Source organism: Plodia interpunctella, chromosome 20 (genome assembly GCF_027563975.2).
Source record: "Plodia interpunctella isolate USDA-ARS_2022_Savannah chromosome 20, ilPloInte3.2, whole genome shotgun sequence".
Classification (NCBI taxonomy): domain Eukaryota; kingdom Metazoa; phylum Arthropoda; class Insecta; order Lepidoptera; family Pyralidae; genus Plodia; species Plodia interpunctella.
The window spans coordinates 2,156,072-2,178,616 of NC_071313.1; the positions used below are offsets into that span (position 1 = coordinate 2,156,072).

The 22,545-nt window shown below is 34.8% G+C and overlaps 1 protein-coding gene across 7 annotated transcripts in view; it reads right to left on the minus strand.

The window, feature by feature from the left end:
• Positions 1-22,545, minus strand: part of brat (brain tumor) — a 357,328-nt gene that overhangs the window by 276,863 nt on the left and 57,920 nt on the right. For all 7 annotated transcript variants that reach the window (XM_053760357.1, XM_053760348.1, XM_053760340.1 and 4 more), the window contains exon 2: positions 8,263-8,300. Coding sequence is in view for 1 of the 7 variants with exons in the window: in XM_053760331.1 (XP_053616306.1) it covers positions 8,263-8,300 (38 nt within the window). In the remaining 6 variants the exon portion in view is untranslated. The remainder of the gene's footprint in view (positions 1-8,262; positions 8,301-22,545) is intronic.

A 22,545-nucleotide genomic window follows, 5' to 3' on the forward strand; every position in this document is an offset into this window, starting at 1 on the left:
AAGGTATATCAAAACAAAACCATACAAAAAACCATAATACATTTTATATATATACTACCTATTAAAACAAAGGGACAGACAGCGGAAAACAATTTTGTTTTTTACTATGTAGTGTATATATAGGTTTTTAATAAATATGGAGAAACCAATTTCGACTTCTTATTATAATGAAAAAGGTAACAAAACAAAATGTAAGAAATATATTTTACCTCAAAAAAGGCAATTGTAAAACATAGACTCTCGACCTTTCCATTGTGAGGGCAAAACCTTTCCTCTGAACATTTCCCGAACACAATGAAACACAAAATTATTGATATCCAAAGCAAATTGTTTGAACAAACCGACGTTTTATTGAAAAAGTTACTACGAAACACAATCTACACCGTGGTATGTTAAATTTTGTATTTTTTTTTCAACCTCTTGTCGGCTTTGAGATCCCCGTTTTTATTACCTTTTATTATTGAAATAGGGGCGAGAAAATGTGGATTATATGTGTTATCGACTATCGATATTAGAACCAAATTATAGTTTGTCATGGATTTGAAAATATAAATGTTTTGAAAACGATTAACACTATCATAATATTTCAACTTTTATTGAACAACAAAACAATCACAGTAAATTCATATCGATAATATTTACAAATTATTATTTTTCAATACGTATCGATGACAACAAAAAATATTGAAAATATAATTGTCATATTACACAATTCAGTCATTTTCTATCAGTCCCTTATAAGTGTTATGTTCCTAAAATGAATGTAAGAATCCAAAATGAAACTTCAATAGAATACCCATTTACTACACGAAATTACTTGCGTATGCGTGTATTACTTATAATTAATATCAGAAAGAGGGCCCACTTTTTGAATTATATATAATCAAAGTGGTGATACTGAATCAGCAATACCCTAATTATCGACATCGCCTTCTTTATCGTTTGCCCATCCCTATCTCCCTAAGAATATTAGGCATTATATTCATCTGTTTATTTACTTTTACACCTGTTTGCGCCTTTATTGGAGGGTGATTTCCCCCCGAATGTTTTCATTAAACTTTGTTAATTTTCTTCGCCTGGCCATCTCCCTTTGTTCTAGGGAGCTGGTTTTAAATGAAAGGATTTTTTAGGTGTGAAGGATACCCAAAGGATATTCCAGGAAAGTATTACGGATTATAGTAGCAATACTCGGGATTTAATTCGATCAAAGAAAGGTTTAAGAGGTGTGATTAAATTGATGTAGATACTTCAAAATAAAGGGGTTTTTCATTGATTTTCTTGTAAAATTAAGGAAAAATCTTTTCAAGCCTTCAAGTATTTTTTGTGTAGGTTTATTAAATTAACTTATTGTGTAATATTGATAAAATCTTTTTGGTTATTAGGTTCTACTATACTGTGTGATGTAGAAATGTAGATATTTCAAAATAAAACGGTTTTGCATTAATTTTCTTGTATTTAAAATTAAGGAAGAATCTTTTAATGCTTTTGGATACTTTTTTGTGTATGTTATTATATTAATATACTAATATTAATCAACCTACAGGTTAGGTAGATTGATTAATTAATTTATTGTGTAATTATGATAAAGTCTTGACTATTTTTGGTTATTAGTTACTACTATTCTGTGTGGCGATAAGTCCGCCTATATTCTCATTTACGTTAGGTGCCTAGTTAACATATAATTCCTCTATAAATTGTGCAATAAAGGGTTATCGGTAAGGTCTATATCAGGGTATATAGGGAAAGAATCTTTATATTGAATTCAGAAGTTTAAATCGTCGAAGTTCGACCGGAATCCGATGAATTCTCTATAACGATTTGTCTCAGTCGTGTGTTTATCTGTTTGAAAAGTTTTTACTCGGTAACTCTGGATAGAATGAAGATAGGAGGTTCCGCTGAAATAGTTTCCAGAAATGCGGAGTCGAAAAATAAGGAGTTGAGATTGATTTGTTTACGTTTTTAGAGTATAATAAATGAGAAGGTGAAATATTAAAGGTTGCTTCGCGAAATGACCGGCAAATTTTCATTTCGGGTCGAAATAAAAGATTTGACGACTTATGTGGTGATCACCACGTCCATCCGCTTTTTGGAGAAGCAAAATTATCTACTTAGCTACTCAACTAAATGCAGTTTTGATGTCAACAAAACAACCTGAGAAATTAAACGGGGATAAAGTAAACCATGATTCGACAAAGAAAAATGGAACATTTAGTGACACTAGGCCTTTTAAAGGCCTCACTGGCTGTTTATAAAATAAATTATATACACACGCCTATTCTTTCGCATTTACAAGTTAGTGAGAAGTAGGATTTCTAGTATTGTATCACAAAATTTCCTTAAGGAGTAAGTCCCTGCGGCCGGCCCTGTATATAACACAGTTACGAAGTGCCGATGGTCCAGTGGTTAAGACCGTCTGCCTGTGATCGAAAGGTCTCAGGTTCGAATCCTACTTGTGCCACATGAGTTTATATACCAATCTGACTCGTGTGTAGTAATTTTCATAGACCACTTCGGTTTACGAAAACATCGTGAGAAAAACCTGCACTCTAGTTGTTAATTTATCAATTTTTGTGAAATGGCGAAGGAGAACCACGCCATGAATATTGCCAAGAGTGTGTGTGTGTTTCGTTCCACCTAATGGCCACGACCCTAAGCCATGAGGTCGATTGTACGGAGGTAAGATACGTAGTGTTATGTAACCCCCAACACAAAAGTGGATTTTAAGTCACGTGTATTTTATGTAAACACGAAACTTCAGGGAAACTTAACACATTTATAAACATTATTAATACCGTCTAAGTCTCGCACTTGAACAGTTGCTCGTAAGATACCTTTAATGCTGCCTCTAGTGCTGGGAATTTCCTACTATCGATATAAGTGAAAACTTCTTTAGCGGCGTTGTGCACTTGATGGGTAAAAAATTTTAAACTCGCGTCAGGACACGTGACAGATCGAAAATTAACAAGACATCAAAAATGCACAACGTTAATATTCAAGTTTCCACTTCTGCCGTCACTGCCGGAGAGCACCCCGTTTTTTTTTTCATGAAAAATGGTAACCGCAGGCTATGGGCACCTGCAACACCTGGATGTCACACGCGCGTTGCCTTGTAAAAATCTTTTTACGTCCTTTTTGAAGAACACCATGTTGTCTGTAGAGAAACATAAGACAGCGTTCATTCGACAATCTCAGAAAATGTGGAAGTTCCTTTTAAAGCACATTGAACGTGTTTTCGTTGACTATAGATATTAGTTGTAACTTTACTTGTAGACTGGTTTATATGTTGATTTTTTTACGACACAGGTTTAATTGTAAGAATTTACGATTCGAATCTATACTTTTCGATCCTCTGCCGTATTTATCAAAAACTAGATGATTTAATCGAGGTCGATAAACGAAACATCGACAAACTCCCGACCCTAAGACATAAAACTTGGTTTGAAGATTGCCAGGGGCTACATGCTAAGAACACGATGCACTGACTTACCTAGTATCCGTTCCTTGTACAGAATATATACAAGGGATTTACTCACTATGTATCCGTGGACATATAATCTCGTTAAAGTACTAAGCTATATTCTAATTTATATCAAAATTAGCCACAAACATGCAGACATATAAGATATCTGTTATTGACATGATTTGTAATGTTGTATGGCTGATTTCAATTCTGTTGTTCTTCTTAATAAAAACGATCGTACATTTATCGTTTAAACTACAATTTTTAATGACACGAAAGAATTTGAGTTATAGATTTAAATTAAAACAGAGACAATAAAGCGCGTACGTTTTAAAAATAAGTCTATTTTTCGTCGACATTCTTAAAGGCATAAATATTTTATCAGTTTTAAATTACAGAAGGAAACATTTCAAAAAATTATAAACGTCGTTTTGTTGAAAATAAACTGAACTAAAATATTATCGGGTAATCTTTCGTTGGCAATGGAGATCTAATACCTATAAAATAGCCGAAGCGCCTCGTCTGAGTCACTCTCTTTAGCGAGATAACAAATTGTTTTATACGTCCACGAACAGAGGGGTGTTATATTAACTTTAATATATATTTCATTTGTACAAAATTAATAGCAGAGTAATAAAATACTTACTTTTGTCATAAACTTGTGTTTACAATGGCGTGATTCAACACAATACGACACTGCAACGTTTAAATATTCTTCTCGTGCGATTCAAACCATCTGTATCAATGTGTGTCTAACGATATTTTTCAATTACCTATACCTACCTATTAGGACAAATCACACAGATTGAGCTAGCCCCAAAGTAAGTTCGAGACTTGTGTTATGGTATACTAACTCAACAATACTATATTTTATAACAAATATACATATAGATAAACATCCAAGACCCGGGCCAATCAGAAAAAGATCATTTTCCATCATGACCCGACCGGGGATCGAACCCGGGACCTCTCGGTTCAGAGATTTTTTACCACTGCGCCACCGAGGTCGTCAATCAAATCAAATCGAATCAATTATTCAGAAATTAGACCTCCACAGGCACTTTTTCACGTAATTATTATTATATTAAATAGTTATTTCTCACAAGCTACAAACTACTGGCATTTCGGAATTACCACTGCTGAGAATAAATGCCGAAAGAAACTCATTTGAACAGTGTTGGTCCCTATCATGCCAGAAGGGCTTACCATTATTGTTTCTTATAGTTTATTTTTCTTATAATATATCAAAGTACATAATTTACATTATGTACATTATATACGGGTATGTGATATGCATCTATGTACATAGACAAAAAGTATATCAAAAACAGGTTATGATTGTGATCCTATTTCAAATTTATGTCCACAATTTGTGTCGAAAATAACGGAAATGCCGTAATAGCGAAATGAGTAATCGTATTTATGAAAAGTGGTTGTTATAAAATACGTAAGAACCCCTTTATTTAATAACAATATTGTAAATAATATCCCGCTTAATCATCATTAACCTATTTTCATCCTCCGCTGTACATTTCCACGTAATGGCTTCTGTTTAGGCGAGGCAAGGTTATTTAGATTTCAAACAAGTCCCCTGCTGAACAAAAACATGAGACACATTGTTCAGAATGATGAATTTGTATAATTAGCTTATTTCAATTGACTTGAACTAAGCTGTAATATAAAATGCGTGCAATATAACGCGTTATAATGATACGCGTTATAATAATAATACAAATTACACTGTCAATTTTTTTTTCGTTGTTCAAAAGTATCAGTAGCATATTTTGAACGTCAAAAAAGAGTGAATATTAACTAAAGAGTGAATATTTCAAATACCTTTTTTATTTACTATTAATGACATTAGCAGAACAAACAAAACATATTGTGTCCTATTTTATCACCTAGTGAGAGTTTCATTCCACATAATTACAACGTCCCACCTATAAGGAATGTAACCATAAAAGTTTTCACAATAACAATTTTTTCTAACCATACATTATACTCAGGCAATATTGTATAACATTACAAACACCAAAGAAATTTCGCTCCGAATAAATTGTGTCAAAGGAAAAATAATATCGGCAATTGTTGAGTCCAATAACCCCACAAATTGAGAGTGACCAGTAATCTAGCGAATGTCGATTCAATTCTTTCCATTGTGACATTAACGCGGATGAACATGTCCACATTGGTAGACGTTCCTCTCAGGCTCTGAACTTTAAGAAATGTCACAAATGGTAGTCTATAAGAGATGTGCACACCGCATGATTTACACAAAATTTTCACGAATTAGAGATTCAGCGAAATTATTTTCAATAAGACTTCATTTCCACGGCCGCCATTTGCACAGTGTATCTAAATCTGTCATGCTATGTGTGATAATACATTTTGTATCTATGTATACTGTGTGGTGGTGTAATGGTTAAGACGCCCGCCTGTGGATCGAAAGGTCCCAGGTTCGAATCCCACTCGTGCCACATGAGTTTGTATACCAATCTGACTCATGTAATTTTCATTCATCCTACTTCATTCCAACATATAAATAGTATAAAATTGTGAAAAACTTTGTTTTATAGTTATTGCTTAAGAGGTCAACTGTTAAATAAGTTATGAAAGAGCGGAGCTTCCTGGCACAAGCACATTTTGCTTAAAAGGAGGTTCCCACAACCTGATCTAATGTAATTTGTAGTTGCCCAATAAATATTTTTTTTTTTTTTCATGTATAGTAGTTTTCATCGACCACCACTTGCTTCCGGTGAAGGAAAACATCGTGAGAAAACCTGCACACTGGTTGATTCTTATTAACTTGTGTGTGAAATGGAGAAGGAAACTAATTTGTGTAATAAAATATTATTGTATTGGATACTAAACGAAACACAATAGAAGTTAATTGTTTGTTTGTTTGAGAACATGAACATGTTAAAAGTACATATGTATATAACAAAAAGGTAAATATACAATGGAGGACTTATCCCATGACGGGATCTCTTCCAGTCATCCAGCGATAGTTTAATTATATTATATATTGTTATGAGGTCTGTAGTGTTCTGCAACTGGTTAATTTTAATAAATGTATGTAACAGATACACCACTACAGGCTAGAAAACAATGGTAAAGTCGACATGCGATCAGTGTTCTGCCAGCGTGTTTTGGTCGCTACAGAAGATGCGCAGGATTTGGCTAAGATAAATGTAACAGATCGGTAAAAATCAGGCAGAGAGAATTGGAATAGGCTGGCATGCTGTATCGATCACATATAAAACGGGATAAGGGTTAGGCGGCTGATGATGGTCACCGAAAAAGATGGTAATTAAGTGATACATAAATAATTTCAATGATTAAGTTGTAGTTGCAGTGTCAGGTGTCAAAAATAAAACACCGAATGAACCGAAATTGCAAGAAATAAATCAACATTTAAATAATATCTTTCGTATTGCAATTTAAAAAAGATAATCTCTGTTTCCATTTGCTAAAACTGAAGCTAGCCATAACATACGAGCGGACCGGACCGGGCCGGAGACCATTGCCAAGCAGTGGAACACCTAATGGCTCTGAATAAATAAATCAAGTTTCATGCTTTATCAAAGTTTTATAGGATACAGAGTCAAAATAACATTTCTGTAATTTTAATATTTTGATAACTTACTCACAATAGAAAATAGGTCAATTTGAAAGGACATTAACTGGCGATAGTGAGTTATAAAAGGTAATAGTTTTGGAAGCATTAGCTTTGGAGATTTTAGTTAATGGACATAAAGAATTGAACGTTAATTCGTGTTAAGTTGACAATAGTGGGTTGCTCCAATCAACATTGATGTTAACTTTAACCTGCGCGCCGCCGTCGTTTAGATGAAACGTTGTGCTTTGTGTTTTACTGCGCAGGTTAAAATTAACAGCATAGTTATAAATAAATATAAATTTGAAGGGAAAAAACACACAGATCGAATTAGCCTCAAAGTAAGTTCGAAACATGTGTTATGGGATACTAACGATACAATATTCTATCTATAAAATATACATATATAAATAAACATTTAAGACTCAGGTCAATCTGAAAATGATTATTTTCCATGTTGACCTGACCGGGGACCTTGAACCCGGGACCTCTAGTGTGGCAGTCCGGCATGATGACCATTAGGCCACGGAAGTCGTCAAATAATAGTTGACATTAGGCAACCGCAGTTTCTATTTTTTGGAACTTGTCTGATATTTTTTGACTGTTTTGTCATCCAAACCTGCTATTTTTACATATTATTAGAAAAAAAACATTGTAAGAAACAATAATGGTAAGCCCTTCTGGCATGATAGGGACCAACATTGTTCAAATGAGTTTCTTTAGACATTTCTTCTCAGCAGTGGTAGTTCCGAAATGCCAGTCGTTTATAGCTTGTGAGAAATAATTATTTAATATAAAAATTGACGAGAAAAAGTGTTTACAGGCACGTTTTCTCTTCTAATTTCTAAATAAATGATTTGAATTTGTGAAAATTCAAATAGAATACTAATTTACAAAATTTTTTGTCGCTAGCTACCTAAATAATAAGATGTGTTACCTTCTTTAGTTACCGTGGAAAGATATTTATCCACCTTTATACGACACAATAACTTTATGGAATTCTTGATTGAAGGAAAAGCCGAGCTTGGAGAGAGAAGTGACAGCCACGGAGGGCATTCATGGATCAGTTGATGGAGACGGCAGGAGTCGTGTCGTATAGGGAGGTAAAATCGACGGCAGAGGATCGATGTAAATAGAGATAGCTCCACTGATAAGATTATTATTAAATGCTTAATTATAATGTTACCTTGTTAGTTCTATCGTCTTCTCTCTGCGGGGCAAAATCTGAAACAATCAAAGTTTTATTATATACAACACGCACAACTAACAATTTATCACTACTTACATAGTATAAAACAAAGTAGCTTCCCGCTATCTGTCTATCTGTACCTGTGTATCCACAGATCTTTAAAACTACGCAACAAATTTTGATGTTTTGTTTATTTATTATATAACGATTCCTGAGGAAGATTTAGGTGTATAAGTTATTATGGTTTTATCCGAGCGAAGCCTGGACATGCCACTAGTTCACAGATATAATGTGGAATTAATATCTCTCCATCTACAAGTGCCCAAAAAACAGTTAAGTGAATAACAGCCGTTTTTACCTGACCGCGCATTTGTCATCCCCTGGCCACAAGGGATGATCTGTCTCCTTGACAAACGAGCCCTCTAATGCCCTATTCTCACTAACTGGTTGCACGCAATAAAGCATACTATATTTTTGTGAGATATCGTTTGCAAAGTTGAGGGAACACGAAAAAAACAGTTTTCGAGCAATAAACATATCCAACTAAAACTTTCGAGTTTAGCGCGTCTCGGCTCTGTACATCCCGTAAGCCGGAAAATTGATAATGTACATATCTGTACATTAAATTCCAAAATTTATTTCTTAAGGGAGCTAAGTTAAAAAATGATAAATTGAACTCCTGTTTCGCGAACTCGTTTCACGTTTCTTGCAATTTTCCTTTTGCATGTAAAGCTATCTTATTTCACAGATAGCGTGATTTAAATTTCATCCATTCGGTATCCTGTCAGCTATCGCATTGCGGTAAGTGATTTATTAAGGTGGATCTATGACTCTTATCGGTTATGTGTCAATCAGGGGAGCAACTGGCCGAGGTGGACAATCGAGAAACCCTTTGGTTCGAGTTGATTGCGTTTATTCGAAAATCGAATGGGATTTTGGGGTGACAGAGACGGGAAAGATTAATGTTTTAGGTATTTATATTCAAGTATCTTGATGACATCGGTGGCGCAGTGGTAAAGTGCTTGCCTCTGAACCGATAGGTACCGGGTTCGATCCCCGGTCGGGCCATGATGGTCGGGAAAATGATCTTTTTCTGATTGGCCCGGGTCTTAGATGTTGATCTATATATGTATCTGTTATAAAATATAGTATCAGAACACGATCTCGAACTTACTTTGGCGTTCTTTACTCTTTACGGGTTGTACAGAGGCTACTAGTTAGTCTATGGATTATGATTTATAATTTTTATAATCGACTAGATGTTGCCCGGGGCTTCGCTCCCGTGGGAATTTTGAGATAAAATATAGCCTATAGCAATCTTGGATAATGTACCTTTCTAATGGTGAAAGAATTTTTGAAATCAGTTCGGTAGTTTCGAAAATTACGGAGCCCCCAAACATACAAACTCACAAATAAAAAAATAAAAAGAAATATAAATATTGTTTATTTCAGATAACCACGGATCATCATCAAATGCTTACATCTTTATAATGATAGTATAGATTAACCATAACACATCCAATAAGATGTACTTGTAGAAAATAAAAACGCCTGGTTAACATATTTAAAAATACAAACAGATTTTGCCTAAGAAAGCTACGGCTCTGGTAGACGGGCCAACTCAAGGAAGGTTAGCGTGCCAATGGTCTGACATCTAAGGATGCCGACGACCATGCGAAATTGAGACTGAAAAGAATGAACCCTGGGCTCCGACGCTCAATGCTGTGGAAGAAACTGGCAAAACGCTAAGATGAGAGAAATATACGGCCAATGTCGTTAATCCCGCCAAAATGTGTCCTCCATTTATAAAACTTTATATAAAGCCCTCATTTTTATCAAGACAATAGAATGGGGAACACAATGACAAACGTGCGCAGTGCTAATATCATCATTTCTTTTACGCACTAAACCATATAATTCCCAATTTCACCAACAAAGAATCCCTAAGAGGACCGCTAAAAAGGGTCCAACTAAATTCACTTTTCCTCCCAGGCAAACTTGCTGAACTGAAAAACTGTGTATTTGACAATTTTCGCACTATACTGACACGATTTTACGCTTGATTTGACCTAAAAAAAAATTGGCGCGTGACTCGTAGTGGCATAGATAATTGAATTACTTGTGTAAAAGTATTTCAAAAAAAGTACTTTAATATTCAATATTAAAAGTAGGACAATATCAAGGTTTTTTCTGGGCTATTGTGCTAAATACTTTTGTGCTAAAATTGTGTTAAATGCTTTTAAATTAAATTTTAACTAAAGCTTTGTTTCAAATAAATATGTTATTCAATCAACGATTGATGTAAAAACGAAACGATTAAATAGTTACAAAATATACTTTCAACCAGGAAAAAATCAAAATGTATATATAACACTCGTTTAACATATCATAACATAATCAACAATTCTCAGAATTCGAAATATGAAAACTGTAAACGTCCAATTGAAGCTGATATCGGAAAGTCAATATTTACTACAGAAGTTACTAAAAATAAGAGGTATTGCCAGATAGTGGGTTATAACGATGAGCCGGCGTTCATTGAATTTTCTCCCTCCCTTCAATACCGGGGAAGATATAATTGGGATGAACTGTACCTCTACAAATGTTTTATATAATAAAAGTTCTATGAAAAAAATCATCAATTATTAACAATGTAATGAAAGTCAAATTGCATAAAAATTATACTTTCTATCTCCCTCTGTTTTGTCATGTACATGCAAAAATGACAGGACTCATACAGTCTCATACCGATTGGTTGCGCGATGTCATTAATTATATAACTAACATTTTCCGGCAACTATGCGGTCAGGTCACTGTGACATATGGTTCTGTTTTAGGCCTTCCCTAGACTCTACTGGAAGTATTATATAATCTGTGTCCAGACTAAAGTCATAGATTATATAATACTTCCAGTACTATAATAGTCTCTGAATAGCTTTTTGCATGGAATGTTACATATATAGGATGGTTAGAAGTGTAAATGTGAAATGTGTCGTGTTATAGGTTAGAAGTATATCGATCAATTAACTAGTCTAAAATATGTGTATAAAATGATATAACAAGCCACTTTTACTGTCAATGTGCTCAGTTAGCACCATTGATTATTTTCCAACTATCCAATGAGATACTTTTTTCTGATGTAAAAATAAATAAATTTATATAGCTGTCATACAAGCTTTCATACAAGCTGTCATACAAGTCACAAAATCGTGATGTCACAGGATCACTTTGTGTTGTTAAATAATGTATGGACATTATTTCACAACACAAAGTGATCCTGTGACGTCACGATTTTGCAGTCAAAAACCTTTCCAACTTCAAAGAGAACGGAAAAATATCGAGTAATTAATAAAAACTGTTGAATTAAATTTACATTCGATTAACATGTTTAATTATTTTTTACTCAGTCAAATAACCAATGAAAGTAAACATCCTTATGAGTCAGATGACAAAACAGCCGTGTCGAAATGGCCCTAAGAAGTAGCTGTGGTAGACCTTAGGCACAGGGTTCGAAAGGAAGCGTACTTGACCTAGATGGTGTGTCGAAACAGCAATCTGAGATCTAGCTAGAAGTGAACGGTACTCAAGGATGTAATGTAACAATTGCTAAGGTCTGGTGCAGAAACGTGCATATTTTAATGCATTACGTGTCTCGTTCTGTCAAATTTGAATTAGTTTTCTACTATAGTGTAAAGAGGCTTTAAACAGAGTTTTGCGACTGATAATAAATATAACTAATTTATCTTACTAGATGCCTGAGAGCCACCAAGAGAACCCGAGTCAATTATATTAAAATTCTTTGGAAAATACTACTATAATATAGATGGTAGAAAAAAGTTTTTCCGAAGACAACATCATAAGTAATCCCAATCCCGACTAATATTATAAATGCGAAAGTAAATTTGTTACTTCTTCACGCCCAATCAAATCTAACAAGACACGCTCTATCAAGTCCACCAAATTTCCTGAAATTTGGCATACATTAACTCAGAGTATGAACGTAACGTATAGGGTCATCATCCCGGAAAATGATTCGGAAACGCTCCCGGGCGAAGCCACGTGTAAAAGCTAGTGTATTATAACCAAAGATATTTTGTAATTAAAGCAACACACAATATACAGCGCCGGTATTTACTTCGGGCGAGTTGCACCGTCAAATTTGACGTTGATTTTAACCTGTGTACTTTCCATTGTTCTGCGCACTTTAAAGTTAACGTTAAAGTTGACGGTGCATTCCAACCTTAAATGTTTTTAGAACCAAAAATCAATTAACATATTGCTTCATCAATATTTTCTTCAATGCAATCAAAAGAGAGGTCAAATTATGAAATATAATTTTAAAGGTCATATCATGTGGTCATTAAAATATAATTAGTGTATAAAAATAAAGCCTAGATTACCTAATGATTGTTAGTGACCATGCAACTATTAATAAATATTAATATGGCAACTCGCTCTTTTATAAAGTTTCTGATATGTTCGGTCAACCATTTCTCCTTGTTTATTATCCGAGTCCTATTGAAACAATCCCACTTAAAAGCAAAACAAGCCAAGTAGCTTTGTCCCTTTCGTTTTCTATGGAATCTTGTGCTTTCCCTCTCATTTGGAACCGGTTGCAACGTTCAGTATAATGCAGCTGGGGGAATTCCCTTGCAAGCCAGCGAGGCTACTTTTTGTACGTCTATATTTAACTGCGTCGCTTAACCGAATAGGTTATTTCACTAAGGGTGATCTGCACAAGTCAACTTTAACGTTAAATTTAACCTGAGTGCTGCTAACGTTAGACAAGACGTATCATTATTTTAGTCCCTAAACGTAGTATACATAATAGATACTAAAGCAACTCAATAACAATGATTCCTATCAACGATGGACTAGCTAGACGGGAATAAAACTGTGCCGTCAAAACCTCAGGTAGTTCAGTCTGTAGTTTTTCAGTTGTCTAATAATGCATTACTTTCTCCGTCTTATTACAAAAGTTTGATTTATATCTGGTTTAAACCAGGACTAAAAGATCCTAAATTGTCACGGTGCTAAGGTTAATACCAGATCTATTATAAGTGTCCCTATTACGAGTATAAATCAGAGTTTGTTTGTCCTTTCGGTGTTTCTTCTCAGCAGTCGTTCCGAAATGTTCCGTATGAAACGTATACTTTACGAACTAAGTTTCTTAATCAAATATAGTTTCATATTGTAAGTATTATTTACTAGCTATTTCTCGAAACTCTGCCTGTGTTACCTTGTTTATTAATTAATGTATAAACACTAGCTTTAGCTTCCGGCTTCACCCACTGAATTTGAAACAAACATGATTTTCATATAAACTTTCACAATTAAATGGGTTGATTTTTTAAGTAGCCTATGTCTGAACAGGGGTCTTAAACTACATACATACCAAATTTTATCAAAATAGATCCAACAATTTACCCGTGAAACAGATTGACATACAGTTTTCGTTTATAATATTAATATAGATGAAACTTACATTATAGTATGTATGACGTCTAGTCATTTGCGGAAATTCCAAACTTTCATCAAAATCGGCCCAGCGGTTAAGGCGTGAAAGCAGGATCTGGATCAGTTAGGATTTTATTATTTTCATTAACATCTAAGTGATTACTTATTTTGAAATATTGCAAGGTCTGAATTCAGGACGAACGAATTTTAACGTGTTCAGTTCTCTAGAAGTCTGAGCGTACCACAGACTTCTAGAGAACTACGGGTACCAATCCTGTCGGACCAGCGCGGGTGCATTCCCGACTACATTCTGGGATGCTAATTGTAAAGATTGCTCGTAAAACTCAACCTAATTACTGAACTTGTTACTATGTTACGGCGGGTCTACAAAAAACATAAAAAAAAATATTAATTTAACTGATTAATATTACGAACGACGTGATTTACTATTTTAGTATTTCCCGATTATTATTTACCCGATATTTCAAGGCTTTCCTTTAAAAGAAACGCTTTGAAATTAAGCAACTCCAAAATCGCTATCATAATCAAAAAATTATTGTTTTAAACATTTTTTTTATAACCAACTGATTTAACTTACGGAAAAACTTAATACTTTTATAAATCTACTTCATTGATGTCAAATAAATCAACAGTACCTAATTCCTATGAAAAAGGTACATACAGCTATACAACTAAGTAGGTAGCCAAAAGTAAGATCAAAATCAACATACGATAAATATTTCGGTCTTACAACAAAAATATTATCATTCACTCTTCAAACAAATGCAGACAATATTATTCATTCAATATTTAATATTGAAATGCCATTGTGCCGTTCAGTGCTGATCACAATATTTTTTGTGTTCGCCCTTTTTGTCCGCGTCTATCGCATTGAACGAGAGTTCGAAACGCTCATTCATTCAATTGAAGTGCTTTTATCAATTGAATATAGGCTATTAGTGATATTATAGTTTATTATTTGATCTGAGTTTATTTTGATAGATAGATAAACACTTTATTTCACCATTCACAAAGGAGTTACAATTATAAGTTATAACAAGATATTCAAACATAATGAGTGCAAAGGCGGACGGACTTATCGCTAATGCAATTTCTTCCAGCCAACCTTTGGATGGAAAGAGACACAAGTAAACTAAGAGGGTGCACTAAACTTAACAGTATTAAATAATTAGACAAAAAATTAAATAATAAATAAATTTAATATTAAATGTAATATTAAAATAATAGTAAATTCGTCCTCCTAATTTTTAATATATATATATATATATATATATATATATATATATATATATATATATATATATATATATATATATATATATATATATATATAATATAATACCTAATATAATACCTAAACGTCCTTGGAGAAAAGGCTGCGGTGAAGTTTGTTGCGCCGCTTCTTCTTCACTTGCGCTTTGGAAGCCGGCAGTAGACTTAGTTGAAGTAATTTTTTTGACGTCAATAAGTGATGTATATCATCCTAAATTGAATAAAGAATTTTGAATTTGAATAAAATAAAAAGATTAGGATTTTGTTACTTTGTCGTTCTTTTTTTACTTCACATAATCCTATTGATCTACAATCACTATCAACAACTACCATTTAAATGTCTCCACCGCTGGGGCACAGGTCACCACGCGGGCACATTGCAGATCGGCGGGTTCGAAAGACTTCAAATATAATCGTATCAATGGCTTAACTTGCCTTCCAAAGCACGGAGGAGCTCAAGATAATATATTTGGGTCACCCATCCAATGACCGCTCAGGCCGAGCGTGCTAACCACTGAGTGTGAACGCCGTTGAGCTCCTACTAATATTATTCATAAATAGACAGTAAGTTAAAAGATTGTCTGAGCTCATATCCAAAATAAGTTTTAATTATCATTTTGAAACCTATAACTTCGAGCTCATACAGTAAGTTAAAAGGTTAACAGGTTTATAGTGGATAGAGATAGACAAATGTTATAAGCTGAGGAAGCCCACAAAAACCTACCGTATAATAAAAAATGTGGAAAAGTAGAAAAGTAACATACATATATCAACATTTTTGTATTTATGAATAATATTTGGCTTCCCAAATTGGTAGTTACTCAAATTTCATAAATTACTTTTTATCAGGATAAAAATCCTAACTTAATATTCCCATGGAAGAGTCTCGGTGCGGTATTCAAAAATAAATATAAACAGTATCCAGTACAATTGAGCACAGCACAAAGCTAAACCAGGGATTCAGTTGAAATAATTCGAGTTGTTTCAACTGTTTTAACAGTTTGCAATGAGCCACAGAAGAACTTTGTGCAGCCAGCGAGTGGTCAAAGCCTGATTATTGCCGATTGGACGACGCCGACGATTTATGTGTTACTAGTTTTTGTCCGTAGTATGAAGCCGTAGACTAATTTCAATATTTAGAATCGATAATTACCAACAAATGTAGCAGTGAACCGATTAGAAGTCAGATTAGAATACGGATCGGCATGGCTAGGACAGCAATGAGTGAACGGAAGAACGTATAGGAAGAAGGAATAAAATTTTTATTGCACATTATACTATGCATACAAAATACAAATATACATACAAAACATATGACATAAGACCGAAATATGTAGACAAGAAAATGCTTGCAAAAAAATAAGATTTTTTTCTTCTTCAGTGGCTCTGTTATACACACAGAGTTCACATGCATAAGCATTTAATAAACAAACAAAATATGTACAAACCTGTAAGCGTAGCTATGTATTTTGTCAAATAACGCGTATTAATTTCAAGGTGCTCCATTTGTTCGAAGACCATACGTTTGGCGAAATTCTCGCAACAAAACAAAAAGAAAAAAATATGGTAAAATGTGATTTCGTCCATAACTTCGTAATAGTTGTATTATGAAGAACGCTCCTGACAGAAAATACCGGCGAAACACAATTTTCTTTTGTGAAACTTTTTTTATTACGCCGCTTTCAAACGGTAATAGAATGTAATGATGTTATTGCTAAAATAATGTAATGCGTCCCTTTTCCTTATTTTTACTTGCTTCTGAAATATTTTGAATATTTTCGGAGTGAACTTTGTTTAGATTAGGTATTGTGAAAAGGTATATTTTCCACGTTAAAATTGCGGCACATGAGAATCTCACCAATATATACCTATTTAATAATTTTTTTAGACCTCTGCTTGACGAATCCCTTCTTGTCTCCCGGGACGCCGGGAAGGAAAAACTCTATTTCTGATCTAAGCCTGTTTTTAATTGCATTATCGCCTGTGACGCCTCGAAGTCATCGATTCTTAAAGTGATGAAGATTCGGCTGTAGCTTTACCGGCGGCCACATGTCTGGACGTCAATTACCCTTAGGAAACGCTGTTGCTCTCTCTCTCTCTCTCAGCTATGCGTTTTCCCGGTTTCTTCCGCCTGTTAGGTTTACCCATTCTGCCAATACCGTGCGGAAACGCCATAGCAAAACATTTTTCTCTAAGCAGGTAATTTAGTAGTATAGAGTAGGTGTGTCAAATTTACTGCCAATGTTTGGAGGTTCCAATGAAATAGCATGTGGCAAACTGACCAAAAAAAAATTTTCAGTTTTTGGTCAGTGTAAAAGTGGCCTGTAAAAACACTCCTTGCATGGAAAAAAATCGCTAGAAATTATTCGAGTTAACTCTCCATGAAATCTGGCCATTAATCTCGGGGTTGCCTCCATTTGCGCGGGAAATAAAGAGGATACATTTAAAGGTACTGCGAATATCGTGTCTATGGTTTGGAAAAGGCTAACGGCTTGTATAATAATACACAAATTCAATAAATGGCCTGTTCTTCATAAACGTCATAGAAAAGCCATTTTTTTTAATCTAGATTTTATTGTCATCAGAGAGATCTGGTCGTATTTTTGTATAACTAATGGTAGTATGACTTGATCAATCGGGTAAAATCGAGACGGAGTGCGAGGTTCGGTGCACGAGTTATTATACTCGTTTTAAAAAAATGGCTTTACTGTGGGCGATGTGCGGGTTTGCATTTCATTTCTCACCATCGAATCAATTCGAAGTGAGACGCAGCGAACCAATCACTTTGCTATTGTCAACCTCGCTAACCCCCCTGAACTGGGCTAGTACTCTCTCTCATCTTCGCGTGGTTTCTTTCGGGGCTGCGACGTAAAACGCGTAAAAACTAACCTTGTAAGGTATTTTCTAAATTCGGCTATGATTTTCCATCTTGCCACTTGCCTGACGTCAACCCTCTTTGGGTTTTTTAACGATAAATTCAGATAAAAACCCTCTTTGGGTTTTTTAAAGAAAAAATAAAAAAAAACCCTCTTTGGGATTTTTAACGATAAATTCAGATAAAAATGGCAGTAATTACATTACTGTTACATTATTGTATCGTTACATTTATTTTTCGATTTTGTAAAATGATAACATTGCCCACCATTTCAATTAGGATACCTATTGCCGGTGAAACATGTAGGATTAAGTTTTCTTTTAACACCACATTCTATTAATAAATAATAATGTAAACTCATGTCTTTACAAATATTCTATTTGTCTTTGTAAAAAAAAATCAAAGACACTTTCCGAATTCTAATAAAAACCGATGAATTCGCCATTCACATGAGACCGTGCCGGGTGACCTTGACCTCCGTGACCCCAGCTGTCAATTGGAGCCAAACAAAGACGATAACGACGTCGTGACTGCGATCTATATCTCGGGGGTAATAAACTCGTAGTCGTTTGTACAATATTGTTCGTTTTCCAACTGGTTTAGAGTAGATATAAAGAGGGTATAGGTACCTACAATATACAAAGGCGGCATTTAATTTTACATTAAAAAATTGTGTACGTTCTATACAGGAAAATGCTGAGACTTATTGACCTGTGTGTGTCTCACAAGGGTCAACGTAATTTTCGTAGAAGTAGATTCGAGTAAAATACCTACCGTTCCCGTGGGATATATACATGAACAGAGGCGCAGGCAATATAAAGCATAATATAATTATATGTATACAGTATAATATAATTTGGTCCAATCCATTGAGTAAAAACAGACTGACAAAAAACAATGTAACAAGCCAGATTAGTGTAGGAAGTACGATAGAAGCGATATAACTTGATCCTGGCAGAAGGGACAAACCCATGAAGTGCTGGCTAGATGTCGTCAAGGATGGATAAATGCCAATTGGTAAATAAGAATGCCGAAAACCGATAAAGTTGATAAGTAAAAGTAGGAAAGCAGACCCTGAGTACGACGCTTTCCCCAGTTTCCCGAAACAGGGAAAGCAGAGTATAAACAATCATAAAAATACTTGAATTATCTATTTAATAATATATATGTTCTTCTTCTTCATAGTCGTATTCCTTACGGCTGAGGGTCGTGGTCATTACATGGAATTAATCACATACAACAACTTTCTTGGCATTATTAATGGAGTGGTTTGCCATTGCCTTCTCCATTTCACACACAAGTTAATAATAATCAACCAGTATGCATGTTTCCTCATGATGTTTTCCTTCACTGGAAGCAAGTGGTGGTCGATGAAAACACTATATATGAGCCAGATTTGAATACAAACCTTTCGATCCACAGACGGGCGTCTTAACCATTACACCACCACCGCTTCTATACATATATTAAGGATAGCCTATTATAATCAGGGTCTCACCTATTTACAACACATACTGAATATATTTTAGTGATTGTTTTGAACTAAAATTTTCATTTCCGAATTCTCAGAATTGATATTGCTAGTGAAAAATAGTAAATCGTAAATCGGTAACGTGTTCGGTTTCCAATCGAAATGTGAAATTGCTTCCAAAATACTAAGGTATATTTAAATAAGAGTCAGAACACAATGTCACTATTTTCAAAGCGATAAAATGTTCGAACATTTTATCGCTTTAGAATCGAATTGAAATCAATCATTGATATCGCGAACGAATCTCGCATTGAATGGTAAATATTAGCTTTATTAGTTAGTTTTTAAGTATAAAAAAAATATTTTATTAAGAGCTATTTTTGTTCAAACACAGAGATTTCACTTACGAAACATTCGTTATTAAAATTTGTTTAAAATCTACGATACAATTTTTTGTTGGTTTGGTTGGTTCTGGATGGGTGTGTGGCCCAACACTTTCTGTGTTTGTGGCAACAGGATACAAGCCCGGGGCTGTTGAGCGTTGTCCATTTAAAAGGAATTTGTATCTCCACAAAGCAAAGCGGAACAAAAATACCTACGTGCTTCGTCCAATTGAGCGCAGTGGCAACGATCGCTCGCTGGTCACGCTCAAGGGTCAAGATTGTCATAGAATAAGCAGGTAGTACTAATAACAGAGTACCGCTTTTGTCTCTGAGCGGCCATAAAATAAAGTACCTGCATCAGAGAGACATCATTTAGATATTTGGTTAAATATACCTACGTAAAGAATGATGTCTCTGGACATGATAACCCCCATCATGTATTAAGGGAACTAGGATTTTTAAGATCAGTAGTATCTTGATTTTTGTCTCTCAGAATCTGTCAGATTTTTTTCTTAACTGCAAAAAAATGTGAAATAAAATAATAACAATTACTTATTTACGCAGCACAAAAATAAAATAAAAAGGCCGATCGCAAGACTGAATGATGCATATCTTAATGCTATTACGGCCGGTACAAAAAAATACTTATGGAACATGTTGCAAGGCACACAAGACACACGAGCAGTCACAACTCAATAGTAATTTTATAATAAGAAATATAAATAAATAAATTAGGACAAATCACACAGATTGAGCTAACCCCAAAGTAAGTTCGAGACTTGTGTTATGAGATACTAACTCAACGATACCATATTTTATAACATATACATATATAGATAAACATCCAAGACCCGGGCCAATCAGAAAAAGATAATTTTCCATCATGACCCGACCGGGGATTGAACCCGGGACCTCTCGGTTCAGAGGCAAGCACTTTACCACTGCGCCACCGAGGTCGTCTGGAAGGGCGTTGCAATTTAATTGTATATATAATATTAAAGCATTATATTATTTTATATTATTTTATATTATTTTATATTATTTTATATTATTTTATATTATTTTATATTATTTTATATTATTGTAAATTAGTTCATATATTAAAATAAAAACGGGTTGCACTCCGGGATTGCCGGCAGAATTGAAAACTTGAATATTACGGTTGTGCATTTTTGACGAATTTTCGATCAGGGTCACGTGTCCTGACGCGAGTTTAACATTTTTTACCCATCCTAAAAAGTGCACAACGCCGCTAAAGAAGTTTTCACTTAAAAAAAAAGATCATTTTCTCCGCCAAAATTTTATTAAAAAGGTCATTCTATATTTTTTTTTCAATACAACTCTGTGGCTCAGTGCACTGGTACCCGCGTGCGATGCCCTTGCCCTATCTACTGTGAGTTGAGGTAGGTTTTTACTTTTGTTGTTTTGCTTGCATACCACGCTTATGTAAGATTTAAACAAAAATAACGTGTCGATGAACAGAATTCGATGTTTAGGTTTATAAATAAGGAATCCGTTGCTTGTGGTTCCGCCTTAGACTAAGACCACTCTATATCCTCTCATGGATATCGTACGAGGCGACTAAGGGACACGTAGCCTGGACAGCTGATGCTAACAATAATATTCCCAAAGTGGGTTGACGTCAAGAAGGCGCCGGATTGAAAATCGCAGCGAAATCTGTTAAATTAAAGTTTTATTTTATACGCCGTTCAGGGCTTCGCGGCATCACAGCCTCGTATGAAACCGGGAACAGGCGAAGATGACCAATTCCAAATTCCACTTTGAGCACCTTGGAATATGGAAGTTGAAGTGGAATGTGTTAAACCTTAAAATAAATTTATAAATAAATGGACAACACTCGATAGACACAAAAACAGAAACGAACACAATACAGCGGTTGCAGCTTGTGATCACAAGTACAAATATTTGCCCGTGCTGGGGAATCTCGTGGTGATGGTCGTGGTAGTGCTCGCCTTGGCGGAGAGAGAGAGCGGGCGGGCGTGGTGACTAATTGTCTATACCACCGATGGGAAAAGAGAGTAAAATAACACGTATGTATTAAAAGAAGTGGTGGTGGTGTATGGATGGAAAGGTCCCAGGTTCGAATCCTACTCGTGCCACATGAGTTTGTATACCAATCTGACTCTAGTAATTTTTATTGACCACCGTTTGCTTTCGGTAGCAGCTGCACACTGGTTGATTATTAACCTATGTGTAAAATTGAGAAGGCAACGGCTAACCACTCAATATTGTCAAGAATGTTGTTGTGTGCGTTTCATTCCACGTGACGACCACGACCCTCAGTCATGAGGAATACGACTATGAAGATTAAAATAGGTACTATCAAATACAGAACATACTTGAACGTCGCGTATATTGAAGTGTAGCGTGTCGCGGCGGACTCCTCATTATAAGGGAGAATGTGGAGCACCCTCTATCCCCGACAATAGGCCAACTCGGATTATTCCGGACTACATATTGTAGCCGACAATTTTAAATTTTTATTCAAGCGACTTCTCTAAAGGTTAAGAGGTAGAAGAAAGCGAACATGACGAGATTTCTGCAGATAAATTATTATATCTATGTCATAGCTGGGTCGTTATCAGAGCTTTGCGACCGCTGCGGCCGCGCTGTCATTACAATAAATAAATAAATAAATAAAATATAAATATATTAGGACAAATCACACAGATTGAGCTAGCCCCAAAGTAAGTTCGAAACATGTGTTATAGGATATTAACTCAACGATACTATATTTTATAACAAATACATATATAAATAAACATCCAAGACCCGGGCCA